Source organism: Geotrypetes seraphini, chromosome 8, assembly GCF_902459505.1.
Source record: "Geotrypetes seraphini chromosome 8, aGeoSer1.1, whole genome shotgun sequence".
Taxonomy (NCBI): Eukaryota; Metazoa; Chordata; class Amphibia; order Gymnophiona; family Dermophiidae; genus Geotrypetes; species Geotrypetes seraphini.
This window is the reverse complement of record NC_047091.1, coordinates 76,482,939-76,498,647: the sequence shown is the minus strand read 5'-3', so window position 1 is coordinate 76,498,647 and position 15,709 is coordinate 76,482,939. Positions and strand designations below refer to the sequence as shown.

Genomic DNA, 15,709 nt, shown 5'->3' with positions numbered 1-15,709 from the left:
TCTGCATCTCTATCTGCTTATATTTCTCCAGTTTTTTTGCTAACTCTTCCCTCCCCCCTTTATTTTCACTCTAACCAATATCTGTCTTGCCCCCTCTATCCAGCATATCCTCTCATCTCTCTCTACCTACATCCAAGATATCTCTCCATCACCTTTTACCCTTTGCTTCTTCCAGTCACGGGTCAGGGGCAGACCTGACATGTGAAGCAGGCAGTTGATTCTTCCAAGGTGTGCGATGACTACAGCCAGGAGGAGTCAACGAACAGAATGTGGAAAGGTAGGTGCAGACTGAGTGAATTTGGTGTAGTGTGAAAAAAAGAATGGACTACAAGTTGATTTGCAGCTTGAAAGCGAGTTTATTGTCAAAGATTACTCCTAAAATTTTAGTAGCATCAGAGAAAGGCAAGATCTGGTTGTCAGTGGAGGGACAGGTGGGAAGTGTTCTGTGAGGAGTCAGAAATAGAATAAGACACACATTTGGAAATGTTAATAGTTGATGCTGCCTGAGCCACAAGACAGAATTGAGACAAGAGTTAATAGTAGTAGTAGAGGAGGCGGCATAGCAGTTGATGGGCAACTGTGGTCTTGAATGATGGTTAGGAGGGGGCCCAAAAAGATGTCGAAGAGAGCAGGTGATAAAATAGAGCCTTGTAGTACACCAGATGAAGAGGGTAGGTTGGGGAGATCAGATCGACACAATGGTCAAGATCCCTTTCCCCTCCCCTCAAGTCCACCGAAAAAAAAAAAGACATTTGAGTCCACTTTCGAATTCCAAGCTCCACACATTTGAAATAAACTTCCATCTTCTCTATGACAGATTTCCACATACTTCCGCTTCCAGAAGACAAGACATCTCTCTTTTATAAGATGACTCTTGCCAGTATAGATGTCTCTACTGATCTCTCATGTCTCATGCATTGTACTGCATTTACTGTAGAACAAAGTATTTTGTTAGCCACATTGAATCCTTGTTGAAAAATTGCAGGATACAAGACCTTTATAGTATAGTTTAGAGTGTTAAAGCTGAAATGAATGGTTGGAGGGATAGCTGGAAACTCAAAATACGAACAGTGCTTGACAAGCCAAGAGATTGGAGATGGTGGAGAAGGGAGATATGATCAACCAGGTGAAATGCAGAACACAGATCCAAGACAATGATAACAGATTGGGGTTGATCCAGGGAGGACTGAATAGTATCATGGAGAGCCCGGAGTAGGGCTTCCGTGTTATGACCTGGGCAAAATGCTACCTGGAGGGGATGGAGGGTATCAGATTGTTTAATGAAGGAAGAGAGCTGAAAGAATACAAGTTTCTCAACTAGTTTAGCAAAGAACAGTAGATTGTAGATTGGGAAGAAGCTAGGTAGCAGAGCTGGGTCTAGGTGTGGTTTCTTCAGAAGGGGCACAGCCATGGCATGCTTCCAGGCAGCTGGGACCACCTCAAGAGAAAGTCTGGCCTAAGGAAGAGGGAGATGATATGGGAGGAGAGACCTAAACAGTTTGGACTAGGCATGCTGACCAGATGCCAAGAGAGGCAGAAAATAAGGAAGGGTTGAGTGGCTGAGGAGCACGAAGCATAATCGAGAAAGAAGATAAATTAAAGGCAGACCAAAAGGCAATGAGACAAGAGGGGTTAGAAAGATATTGGACTGGATTTGGGAGAGGGGGAGGGAAGGAGGGAGGAGAGCAATAAGGTAGGTTTTATTAATCCAAGCGTTTGCGAGATCAGACAAAGGGATCAAAGCAGTGAGAAAGCGTTGAAGAAGGAGAGAGTTGGTTGAAAATTCTTAAGAGGCCTGTGGGCAATTCAAGGAACCTAAAATACGTTTATCATAATAAAGTCATTTGGCTATCCTGACTGCCACACATAGCTTGTGAAAACGGCAAAGAAAGATGTGGAGAGCAGAGGTGGTACAATGAAAGCACCAATGGCATGCAGAATAACAAGTAGGATATGAGTAACTGGAGGTAGGCAGAAAATTAGGGAGAACGAGAGGAACATGCAGAATGTGGTATTAGGGAGGGATGTTGAAGGATAGAAACATGAAGACAGATAAAAGCCAAATGGCCCATCTAGTCTGTTCATCCACAGTAACCATTAGCAAGAGCTTAATTCAAATCAGTAGACCAGGTGGAAAGAGTCAGAAGGATTGGCAGTTGAAATAAAGAAATATTCATGATAGCTTAGAAATACGGCAGGTAAGCTTAGGAGAAAGAGAAGAGAGGGAGCACAATGGTGAAGCAGGTAGGGAAAATGAAATAAACAAGTGAATGGACCAGGGAAAGGGGAAGATGAGGTCAAGTGTGTGACCAGCAACATGAGTAGGGAGCGCCACGTATTGGGACAGACCAATATTTGAGGCAAAGGAAAAGAAAGAGTCAGCAGTTATCAGGCAAAGGGAGACTGAAGTCTCCGAGGAAGGGAGAGAAAAGGGTAGCACTTTCAGCAAATGTGGTTAGTTCATCCATGGAGCAAGAAGGAGGGGGTTGGAAGATAAAAAAAAACAACAACCCAAAAACAACAGACCAGATAGAAACATGCAGCAGGTGGGCCAAGATGAAGTATAAGCACTGGAAATGGACAGCAGCTTAAAGGTGCAGGGCAGTGAGTATGGGTGGCAAGAAATCTGGCAGAAGACGCATCTTAAGAGTTGTGGTGTCTAGAGGATGTACATACGCTTGTATCAGTATCAAATTTATATAAATATTTTTTTGCAAAATTTTTTTTTTTTTTTTAATTGTATATACATAGTGCTCAGACCCACAACCTATTAGTGTTCAAGTGAAATTAACCAAACATAGGCTGCCAACAGACCATCATAACACCAGTAATGTCTATACCACCACAGTCAAACTAATATTTATAACCAGGCTAATAACAAACAAAGCCACTTATCTTCGGAGGTGATAGAAATCAGATGGTCGCAGACCTGGCAGCTCTATGGTTTTAAAGTTTCGCAACAAGTGTGCTTCCTCAGGAGGGGAATTCTTCTCACCACTCCATTTATACAGAAAATCCAAGCTGACCAAGCAATAACCAGTTATTGCCTGCTGAGCTTGGTCTGCTTGGATTTTCTGTACAAATTGAGTCATGAGAAGAAGAATTCCCCTCCTGAGGAAGCACGCTTGTCACGAAATTTGAATTTGGAGGGGGGGGGGGGGGGGGGGGGGAAGACCTGTGTTTCTCAACTTCAGGAGTTTTAATGGTGTAGCACTAGCACTTTAGAACCATAGAGCTGCCAGGTCTGCGACCATCTGATTTCTACCACCTCCAAAGATAAGTGGCTTTGTTTGTTATTAGCCTTGTTATAAATATTATTTTGACTGTGTTGGTATAGACATTACTGGTGTTATGATGGTCTGTTGGCAGCCTATGTTTGGTTAATTTCACTTGAACACTAATAGGTTGTGGGTCTGAGCACTATGTATATATAATTAAAAAATTTTTACAAAAAAATATTTATATAAATTTGATATTGATAAAAGCGTATGTATTTGGCTATTATCACAGTTTAATATTAATTTCTCTGCTAATATTTATTGTCTAGAGGATGTAACCACATCTCTGTTATACACAATGCATCCAAGGAGCACTGCATGATCAAATCAGATGAGGGAAGCCTTGTGACAGAGGGAATGTGCATTAAGGAGGCTTATATGGAGGGGAGAGGAAGCGGAGATAATGAAGTAAGGATGGGGGCGAATAAGGGTGGAGAAATGAGATGGGGGCAAAGAGGCAGAATCTGGAGCTATATCAGGGTGGAATGGGGAAGACCACCATGCAATTAACAGAAAAAACCCAGAGAGGACAGAAACAGCAAAACCCATAACAGAGCATACCAAAAGAAACTGTTTCAATTTTACGTAAAGTACATTTGTGTCAACCATTGCTCAAGTTGTCTGGCCATTAACTGGTGCCTTTACAACTTAAGTGCAGTGTGTCACAAAACCCTTTTAAATCACCCAACCGTTATCTGAGCTACAGAAGTTTTTAAACTTCCATGATCCTAGTGTCAGATGAGGTACAGAATAAGAAAATCCTTGAGGTTATGAACCACATGATGAGCTGGGTCAAATATTTTGGATTCAGTGGACCACATCTGACCTCAAAGGCTACAAAGACCATTATTGTGTGACTGAACTTTGGTCTCAACATGTGCAGGAATCAATATCCACCTTTAAGTATAGTTCAGGATATATACAAATTCTAGAAAGGTCCACTGAAAATCAAAGCTCTTGGTTAGAGGAAAATGAATTGGATTTGTTGCCCTTGAAACACATACCAAGGTTCACTGGATCCCAAGGGGCCATTTTTATTTTACAATCAGATGGTCAATATCCACATAATAAAAACCACCAAACAAATAAAACTTAGTGATTAACATGCTAACGTTAGTTACTTATGCTAAGAGGGATGTTACCTGAAGACGTGGTCAGAAGTCTTGCTAGATCATGATCTAGTGTAGGCATGGCTTCGGAACTTGTGTCTTCCCAGGTAGTCTCTTTAGGGACCAACAGCTCTTCTACAACAGGTAGACTCGCACCAATGCCAAGGCAAGGCGGCAGTTCACTTGTTTCTTGGGTCCAGGCCAGTCTATCTGGCCAGAATGATCTTTGTACAACCAACACAGACTCAGTTTCGAACTCTTTGAGAGTTATGTCTTTAGCTGAAGATCCTTCACTCTCTTCACCAGGTATCTTATTATCCAAGCTCATACTCACTTCCTTGAGTGCCCTGATTGTCTGTTGCTCCTGTTCAAGATCAAGCTGAGCTCTCTCTAATTGGGTGTTAAACTCCCTGCCCAATGCAACCTTGTCTCCGATTTCAGCAGTACCTATATCGCCCTCCATGGATGTTTCTGATCCTTTACATGCTTCACTATCAGCCTCATATTGCCTTTCCCCTGTAGTGGTTTTTTTGAGGCTGTCTGGTGTTTTGTCCTTCATTAAAGTCATGCATTCCTTCATGAAATCCATAAAGTTCTCCCCATGCAATTCTCCTCCTTGTTTTGGTTCAACTGTATTACTGAATGCCAAAAATGGGTCAATCTCACGTATGGTTTTATTCAATTTCATAGCCTTAACTCCTGTTGGAGAGAAATTGGAAGTTTCACGTACTAGCAGTTTATCAATTACATCCTCATATGAGCTGCACATTATATTTGCATCTTTAGACAATGTAGAAGTTACAATGAAAGTTTCTGCTTCATTAACTGGGCTTTTGGCAAAAACATTTAAGGGGCCTGGTACAGTCTCAAATTCAAGGACTTGATCTTCAGATATTTTGTAGAGCTGTCCATCTCTTTCATTAAGTTTAGAAAGCCCATTAGGTTCATCTTCCCTAATCCAATCATTTCCAATTTCACCTACTGTTATAACTGAAGCTGGTTTCACTGAACCTGAGACATTATTAAAAGTCATGTGAAGTTCCTTCTCTATTTTCTTGTTCTCAAAGGCCAGATAGGTTGTTGAGTCCTCTATGACTGTGTCATCAGACTCTCCTGAACTGTCTGCTTCGTTCAAATCTTTCATTTTACAGGTCTCCGGTAATGACTTTGTACCAAGGCTTTTATCTTCTAAAGGAGTATCTTCAAATGGGACACCAGATGCATTTGTAAAGGTATCTAAATTTTGCATACTAACACATGGATCCCCAACATCTGCCTCATTCACAGACATGTTAAATTCCATAGCAACAGAAGCAGCTTTTTGAGAGGCATATATTTGACTTATGTCAGCCCATTCATCCACTTCCTTAATACTGGTGCTGCTACTGCAGTCTCTTGGATGCCATAAGCTTTCCTGAATATTTATAGATACTTGGCAGTCTGCCATTTTATTTTCAGGACCAGATACAGCTATGTCAGACCTTAGGGACTCACAGACTGTGTTCAAGGTCTTTACTGCCTCTCTCTCAATTTTAGGAATAAAATCCCAGTTTGACAGCAGGTCACTTGAAATATTCTCCATGCCACTTGCGGATCCTAATTGATCTTGATATACAGTGGCAGAATATGGAGGAGGACTGGCATGCAACTCAGCACTAGCAGGGACACTGCCATCACTTTGTGTTCTAAGCTGAACTTCACGGCTGTGGCTATAGTGGATCGAGTCAGTTAGCCACTCTGTTTCACTATGTTTCAAACTACTGCCAGTGTCATTCAAGTCACCAAGAAATCCTTGAAACTCCTGCTCAAACACTGTTTTGTCTGTAATGACTTCAAAAGGTGAATCAGGAGATTCCCCATCAGGGCTCATTGCCTCAAGAGGTTTGGTAGATATTTGCTTGTCTTTGGACTGCTTTCCCTCAGTCAAGGCACACTGGTCTGCCTCTAGAGCAGCACTGTCAGTGGTTGGATACATGAGATCATGGTTTCTAATGCTCTCTGTTTTTCCATCTTTCTCAAAAAAAACCACATGACCACAATTAGCTTGATTGTTTTCAAGAGAATGATTTGGAATAAATGGATTATAGAGGTGAGCATCTACCCCTTTAGTGAATGATTCTAGACCTAGCATCCCACTGGATACAATTTTTGTTCCAGAATCTGCTGAAGTCCAACAGGAGATATCGACCTTGTTCATGCAATCTCTCTCTTCTCCGAGCACAAGCCTGCTTTCTAACTCTTCATCTCTTGCCGAAATTGTAGATGTATCAGGTGGTTTCACAGTAGATGCCAGTGGAAGTAAGTAGTCAAGAGAGGAAGATGAGATTGTATGCATATCCAAGCACATGTGATCAGAGAAGAGTGAAGTCTTCCCTTCTATGTTCAAGGTTTAAAAAGAGAGAGAGATTCAAACAGTACAAAAACAGATAAACTACTAATGGAGGTGGGCAGCAGGTGAAAGCGCATGCTTGCTATCTTAAGCAAAGGAAAAGTTGAAAACTACTATAATCAAGCTCTGAGCAGCATGCACAAAAATATTACAGGGAGGGGAATCTTGCATGAGACTGCAACAGAAGAGAAAATCATCCATCAACCTGTTTCTCTCCCAGCAACACTCAGCCTAGGAGAAAGGCAAGAGACAGAGGGAGTGTTCTACAAAACTCCAACAAAAAACAGAATGCTTGAAAAATGCTGCATGCTAAAGTACATATGTAAAAGAGAAAATTGTTTGCTTTTTGCCATGTTCCTGGAGGAATATTAACACAGTAAGATCAATTAATATGCATAGGGCTTTGAGAAAATTCAGGCCCTAATTTAAGGATGCTTATTTTCTAGAAGAGTGATCAAATTTTTGGGCAAAACCTTAATCCTGTCTGGAATATATTTATAAAAATGGAGGTTCTTGTCAAAGGTAGAAGACATGCAAGCTAGTTAATGGTGGTGTGCAAAAGTCTGGAACCACTTGCAAATCTTGCATTCATTCAACTTTGACCTTTTATTTTAATTTTTTTGTTGACCCAATAGATGGTGGGTGTGTAACCCCATTATAAGAGATACATCTGGCTATTAGAAGCAGCTTTTTATTCTAGCTTGGCCTTAAATTTCTGAGTTTGTTAAAGTTGCCATGTTAAATCATTTTTCTGATTAAGTAGAGTAATGTACTTCGCTGGCCAAAGATGTACATATGAGCATCATCTATCAATCGTATCCATGTAGGTGGACTTGAAAAAGGCCACTGTATGTCTGTGATGGTTCAGTATTTGGTGGTCCACCCTCTGATCTTGATCACCTGTCTACACTGTCGGCATTGAGTGAACCAGTTTGATGAGGTGATCATGGGTGACAACACGGTTCCAGACTGAAATGAATGACTCAATTAACTATGTTTAATGTCTCTTGGAAATCACACAGGCCACCTTGTGCCACAAGATCTCAAATGGATTCAGATCCGGATATTGGGCAGGCCAGTTGATTGAATCATTGTTCCGACGCTTCTATTTGATCACCTATTTGAAGTGATGGCAAGGTACATTGCCATCTTGGAACAGAAACTGGCCTGGAAACAGATGCTGAGCTGATGGCACCATGCACTTTTGCATTATTGTGATGTACTTGGTCCCGCTGACCATTCCATCAACGATGTGCAGACATCTGACACCACTGGTAGCCATGCAGCCCCAAATCACGATGCTTCATAGTAATGTTGAGGCACAAGCTTGAATTCCTCTCCAGGAAACCTACTTACATAGGTGTGGGCCAGGTTACCAAACAGGCAAAAGGTGCTTTCATCAATGAAAAGCACCTTTTCCCACATTTCACACGTCCAGCTTGAGTGCTTATGTGCCCACTCAATCTGGTTGCACCTTTGCATGCCAGTCATCAGTGGCTTGTTGAATGCTCTGCAGCCCCACAGACAAAACTGCAGGCACCGGCAACAAACTGTTATGAGCTGACACCGACATGACACTCGTCCGACTGCTCATGCAGTAGCTGAGGTGAGGTCAATTTGAGAATGGTCAATGAAATGTATCAAAGTGGACAGTCTTCACATATGACACATGAATACGCTCCTCCGTTGGGTTGAGACTTGTTCCTCGTTGATGCAGAAAGTGTATGAAACCCAAAAAGCCCACATTTCTTATAGCTGCCCTGTTATCTAGACATCTGGACTGTGATTGGCTGATGAAAGCAGCCTCCTGAATGATCAGAAATGTGTTGATTGTACAGTCTTGATCCAGTTTTGAAGCATGGCTTATAAAGTTATGGCAGCTATTTTTCAGTATCAACAAAATTGTAAAATTAGGAAGTAATCTTAAAAAATTGATTCTAATAGCCAAATGTATCCTTTATAATGCGGTACACAGACAAATCCATTAGGTCAACAAAGAAACTGAAATAAAAAGTCAAAGTTGAAAGACTGAAAAATTCACAAGTGGTTCTAGACTTCTGCACACACCACTGTAGCTGGCAGTGACAGAAAACTAGTTTTACTAATATATAAGCAGCTCTAGTTCAAACTGAATAACAAAGACCTCACTGATGCCGACACCCATGAACTGAAATCCAGATGTTTCCCATCTGGAATTCAAAAGGGTCATCCTTGCTTGTTTAGAACAATTTCATATAGTAAGGCAGCTTTACCACCACTAGATTACCAACAGCTTTGAATATTTTCTCTTAGTTCTTGTCAAAAAAGCTTTACACATACCAAAAGGATTGGTTTTCAAAAAGCTAGTCTTATTCTACTGATCAGATTGGCAAGAAAAAGGACAATAAAATGAGATTATGTACTTACCCTGGTAAGCTCTTTTCTAGTAGATAGGCGAGACATTCTATACAATAAGGTTATTTCCCCATAATCGCATACTTTGCAGAAAGAATGCACTCTAGATTTTTCACTCTGCCTCTGTAGTACTGGTGTCAGGTCAAAAGCGTGCCGGGACAAAGGCGCGCCCAGACAATTGAGCGCAGCAGCACCGCTCTAAATTACTGTTTTTAGCGCTCCGACGGGGGGGCGTTCTTTACTTAATAGACATCGCGCCGCGTTGTGGGGGCGTTGTAACCCCCCACATTTTACTGAAAACTTCACTTTTTCCCTGTTTTTAGGGAAAAAGTTCAGTTTACAGTAAAATGTGGAGAGTTACAACCCCCCACACCCCCCATAACGCCAGCGCGATGTCTATTAAGTAAACTGGGGGGGTTCCCCAACAAAACCCCCCGTCGGAGCCCCTAAAAACTGTAATTTAGAACGGCGCAGCGACGTGCGCTGCGCTCAATTGTCGGCGCACGCTTTTGTCTTTCGCGCCGTTGTCTATGAACCGTAGTACTTCAATGATCGGTTTAGTGCCCTCTACAGTCAGTACCCAAGCACCTAGAGGCAACCACCTATGTGAAGTAGAGGCACAGGCTAAACAAAGTGTTCCGCTGAAAGCAATGAAACAGTACCATTAATCGCCCAACACAGGCTCCAAAGGGGCAAAATACAATTTCCCAAGAAAATGAACATAGTAATAAATTCTTCCCAGCCCGAGGCCTCCAAGAAGCAGCTTAGAGAAGCATACACAGACAAAAACTGTAAACAGGTGCAGAAAGCCAGGGTGAGGATTCTAGAATGTCTCACCAATCTACTGGAAAAGAGCTTACCTGGCTAAGTACATAATCTCTTTTTCCAGTGCAATAGGCGAGACATTCTAGACAATAGGGACATACGAAAGCAGTCCCTCCTAACAGCTAGGGTGTGCTTGTTGCGCCAGCCCCTAAGACCGAGGACTCAACGGTCAAGTCCTTCCTTGCAGCAACATTCATTCTATAAAACTTGGAAACATGGGAAGGAAAAAAAGCACGTTGCTGCTATGCAAATCTCCTTGGGAGGGACAGATCTAGCTTCAGACCACGAAGAAGCCACACTCCTGGTATAAAGCGCCTTGATGGAAACAGGGAACTGTTTCTAGAAAGAATGTAGGCTGACAAAATGGCCCTATGGATCCATCTGGATATCTTAGATACGGGAGCACCCCGTTTAAAATCGAATGAGACAGCACAGACGGTCAGAGGTGAAACTTGTGAATGACCTCCCATCCACGCAGGAGAATCCTGTTTATGTCCAGAGGCTACAATAGGCGGTCCTGAGTCGAGGAACCTATCGGCAGAAAGGCAGGCAAACACACAGCTCATGCAACATGAAAAGCCAAAACAACGGCCTACATCAAATCCAACAGAGAAGCATCTGAAAGAAGGCCAAAAGGAGCCTAGATAAAGCTAGACAGCACCAGGCTAAGGTCCAAGGCAGGGATAGGATGGACAACCAGCCGTCTGACATGATGAACCCCCTGCAAGAACTGAGCGACATCAGGATGAGCTACCAAAGAAGACCAACTGTCCCAGGATCTAAGTAAGAGAGCCTGGCTACCGGGACCTGTAGAGAAGCCAGTATCTTTCCCGTGGGAAGAAAGGTGAGCACCAGTGAGATTGGAGCTAAATATGGATCCACCTAGTCTTGGATGCAACAATATTGGAAGGCCTTCCACACTGTAGCTTATGCTGACTCCATGGACAACTTGTTAGACTTTAGAAGAGCCTCAACAAGAGGAGAACATCTCACATGCCCAAAGATCGTATGCTCAAGAGCCATGCCGGACAAGCAAAAGCCCCGAACTGGTATGGTAACTGGATCTTGCGTGAAATGGTCTGAAGAAGTGTTCAGCCCAAAGGCTGCGACCCACACACCTGCGGGAACTAGTGCTGCCCGATTCGAATCGATTCGTTTAAAAAAAAAAAAAAATAATAAATTAAATTGGGCTTGCCGATTCGGTGATCAACCCTCGTCCCCATACCATCAGATCTCCTAAATCAGGAGCGGCAGCGCTGCCTCTTGCTGGCCATCCACTGCTGCTCCTGCTTTAGGAGGCAAGGGGGAGGATCAGTCAGGAAGTGCTGCACAGGTACCAGTGCTAAGTATCCTCGCATCTCTGGATTTAGAGCCCCCCCCCCAAAGGCATGTTCCCCCCCCTTCTTTCTAGCGTCCTCCGGCTTCCCCCCAGCCTCCTGGTCTCACCTTCAGCTAATTGCAGCAGCCTGCAGAGGATTGCCGGTGCAGTAGTAATCCTAGTAGGCTACCGTGGGTTCCGCAGCGATCCCGTCCCGCCGCTGTCAGAGGAAGGGTGGGATTGCGGCAGAGGGAATGTGCTGCAGAAGCAGATGGCAGCCTACTAGGATCACTACAGCACCGGCAATCCTCTGCAGGCTGCTGTAATTGGCTGAAGGTAAGACTGGGAGGCCAGGGGGGATGCTGGAGGATGCTAGAAAGAAGGGGGGAACATGCAGGCCTTTGGTGGAGGCCCAAACAGACGTGCATATGCCGGACTGAGGGGGGGAGGAGGGGGAAGAAATAATAAGTGTAAAAACAGAGGAGAGGGATAGAGATAGTGGGTAATGGGATTTAGGGAGGGAAGGAACAGAAAGGGAGAGAAGTTGGATAGGAGAAATGGTGTTGGAGGAGATAGAGATGCTGGATAGGAGGGCAGAGAAAGGGAGAAAAGTTGGATAGGAGGGATTGTGTGGGAGGGGACAGAGATGCTGGATAGGAGGGCAGTTGGGAAGAGAAAGGGAGAGAAGTTGGTTAGGAGGGATGGTGTGGGAGGGGATAGAGATGCTGGATAGAAGGGCAGTTGGGAAGAGAAAGGGAGATATGGTGGACCCTAAGGTGGTGGGGAAGGCGGGAGAGATTCTGGATAGGAGGGCAGTTGGGAAGAGAAAGGGAGATATGGTGGACTCTTGAGGTGATAGAGAAGGAGGGAAAGATACTGGATGAAAGGGTAGTTGAGAAAAGGAGAGATGGTGCATCTGGGGATGGTAGGGTCCATCCCTGCAGCTGCAAGGATGGAGATGAAAAAAAAGGAAAGAAAGATGATAGAACTCCGGGGGGGGGGGGGGGGAGAGGGAGAAAGGGAAACGGAAGGGAAGGGCAGAGATGGAAGATGGATGGTCAACATGGAGAAAGAAGAAAACGACAAATGGGCAGGAGACGTTTGTTCCAGAGCCTGGGACCAACATGATTTGAATAGTGACCAAATAAAAAGGTAGAAAAACATTTTATTTTCTGTTTTGTGATTACAATATGTCAGATTTGAAATGTGTATCCTGCCAAAGCTGGTGTTAGACTGCTAACGTGAGCTAGGATTTAACAGAGAGGAAAAGTATTTTTTTTGTTTATACTACAGTGCCAGTGTGGGTAGGAGAGAGCAAAGGGGGTGTGGTGGGTGAAGAGGCTATAAAATAAACCCAACAGGATGTTTGAAAAAAACAAACAAACACCCAATTGGGCAGGAAAATCAAATAATCAATTCCATAGGCTAAATCAAATCCAAATTTTTTTTTCCTGAACCTCGGGACCACTAGCGTGAACTAGCTGAAGCCACCAGCATAACACAGCTAAGAAGAATCAAAATCCTCTGAAGGACACGGTCGACCAACAGCCCAGGAGAAAAATAGACAGGAGAAAACTTCTGCTGCCAGAACTGCACCAGCGCATCGAGCCATCCACTTCCAGGCTCGGAACTTTGACAGAAGAAATAAAGCACCTTCCTGTATCATAAGTGGTCACGAGATCAATGCAGGGGACTCCCCCAGCACTCCACAATCATCTGAAATGCCTGTGGTAACCGGATCCACTTGCCTGGATCCAGACTGTCTGCTGAGGTGGTCTGCTTGCACGTTGTCCATTCTTGCTACATGCGCTGCTGTCAGCACCAGGAGAAGACATTCCACCCAAGAAAAAGAAGGCAGGTTTTCTGAGCCAGAAAAGTACTCTTGGTCCCTCCCTGTCAATTGACATAGGCTACTGACGCCACAAAGTCAGAAAAAACCTTGACCACTTGGTCCTATGGAGTCTTCTGCAACCTAATCTGAGCCAAACAGATGGTTTATGGTTTGTTTATTCAAGGTGAAGTTTAACAGCACATACATAAGTACTTCAGACATTTCAGACAATTTACAAAAAAAACAACAGCAATACAGATGGACCACTTTCTCTGTGAGGGTGTCCAACCCCAAACAGGAGAACGATTGCAATGGGCAACCCCAGCCCCAAAGGCTGGCATCTGCCATCACCACAATCCAGGAAACAATGAGAAGCAGTACACTCCTGCAGAGGGATCGTGGGCGAATCCACCAGCCCATGCTTGCCTGAGCCTCTAGAGGCCACAGAAGACAAATCTGCAAGGCATTTTGGTATGGCACTCAGTGAAAAAATAATGCATGCTGAAAAAGCAATGTTACTTACCGTAACAGTTGTTATCCAGGGACAGCAGGCAGCTATTCTCACTAGTGGGTGATGTCATCCGACAGAGCCCCGATACGGACGTCTCACAAGCATGTCTTGCTTGAAGAAACTCAGAAGTTTCGAGATGCCCGCACCGCGCATGCGCCAGTGCCTTCCCGCCCGATGGTCCGGGCATGTCTCCTCAGTTCAGGTAGCTAGCAGAGAAGCCAACCCAGGGGAGGCGGGTGGGACGCGAGAATAGCTGCCTGCTGTCCCTGGATAACAACTGTTACGGTAAGTAACATTGTTTTATCCCAGGACAAGCAGGCAGGTATTCTCACTAGTGGGTGACCTCCAAGCTAACCTCAATGGGATGGTGGGAGAGTTGGCAACTTAGGAGAATAAATTTTGTAACACTGTTTGGCCAAACTGTCCATCCCGTCTGGAGAAAGTATCCAGACAATAATGAGAGGTGAATGTATGAACCGAGGACCAAGTGGCAGCCTTACAAATCTCCTCAATCGGTGTCGATCTGAGGAAGGCTACCGAGGCTGCCATTGCTCTGACCTTATGGGCTGTGACCTTACTGGGAAGGGGCAATCCAGCCTGGGCATAGCAGAAAGAGATACAAACTGCCATCCAGTTTGAGATGGTGCGCTTCGATACAGGTCGTCCCAACTTGTTTGGATCAAAGGAGACGAAAAGTTGAGGAGCAGCTCTGTGTGGCTTGGTGCGATCCAAGTAGAAAGCCAAAGCTTTCAGTCCAGGGTATGAAGAGCTGATTCTCCAGGATGAGAATGAGGCTTTGGAAAAAACACTGGAAGGACAATGGATTGGTTGAGATGAAATTCAGAGACCATCTTAGGCAGGAATTTAGGATGAGTGCGGAGGACCACCTTGTCATGATGGAATACTGTGAAAGGTGGATCCACCACTAAGGCCTGAAGCTCACTGACCCTGCGAGCAGACGTGAGGGCTACCAGAAAAACCACTTTCCAAGTGAGAAACTTTAGCGGAGCCTTGCTGAGAGGCTCGAAAGGAGGTTTCAAAAGCTGAGAAAGGACAACATTGAGATCCCAAACCACTGGAGGAGGTTTGAGAGGGGGATTGACATGGAAAAGTCCTTTCATAAACCTGGAAACCACAGGATGAGCAGAGAGAGGTTTCCCTTGTAGAGGCTGATGGAAAGCCGCAATAGCACTCAGGTGGACTCGTATAGATGTAGATTTGAGACCAGACTGAGACAGGTGCAGAAGATAGTCCAAAACAGAGGATAGGGAGGCTCGCTGAGGCTCCTTAGAGTTGGAAACACACCATGAAGAAAATCTAGTCCATTTTTGGGAGTAGCATTGACGAGTAGCAGGCTTCCTGGAAGCCTCCAAGACATCCCTCACCGCCTGGGAAAACTGGTGAGGAGTCACGTTGAGAGGAACCAAGCTGTCAGGTGGAGAGACTGCAGGTTGGGATGAAGTAGAGATCCCTGATGCTGAGTAAGCAGTGAAGGAAACACTGGAAGAAGGAACGGCTCCCTGCTGCTGAGTTGAAGTAGAAGGGAGAACCAAGGTTGCCTGGGCCACCGAGGAGCTATCAGAATCATGGTGGCATGGTCGGACTTCAGCTTGACCAGAGTCTTTTGAATGAGAGGAAAAGGAGGAAACGCATACAGAAAGCGATTCCCCCAATCCAGCAGAAAGGCATCTGCCTCGAGACGATGAGGAGTGTAGATCCTGGAGCAGAAGTGAGGCAGCTTGAAGTTGTGGGGAGCCGTAAAGAGGTCGATCTGAGGCGTCCCCCAAAGTGCAAATATCCGATGAAGGGGCTTGGAATGGAGTGTCCATTCGTGAGGCTGGAGAAGACGACTCAGGTTGTCTGCCAGGACATTGTCCTTCCCCTGAATGTAGACAGCTGTGAGGAAGGTATTGTGGCGAACCGCCCAATCCCAGACTCTGAGAGCTTCCTGGCAGAGGGAGGCTGAGCCCCTGCCCCCCTGCTTGTTGACATAATACATGGCGACCTGATTGTCTGTGCGAATGAGGACCACCATGTCGTGAAGCAGATGTTGA

The 15,709-nt window shown here is 44.6% G+C and overlaps 1 protein-coding gene across 4 annotated transcripts in view; it reads right to left on the bottom strand.

Moving 5' to 3' along the window:
* RTN3 (reticulon 3) overlaps positions 1–15,709 on the bottom strand; it is a 164,972-nt gene that overhangs the window by 94,267 nt on the left and 54,996 nt on the right. For 3 of the 4 annotated variants that reach the window (XM_033954841.1, XM_033954842.1, XM_033954843.1), the window contains one exon: positions 4,421–6,763. In XM_033954841.1, the coding sequence (XP_033810732.1) occupies positions 4,421–6,763 (2,343 nt within the window). The remainder of the gene's footprint in view (positions 1–4,420; positions 6,764–15,709) is intronic. The other variant, XM_033954844.1, reaches the window with a different exon arrangement.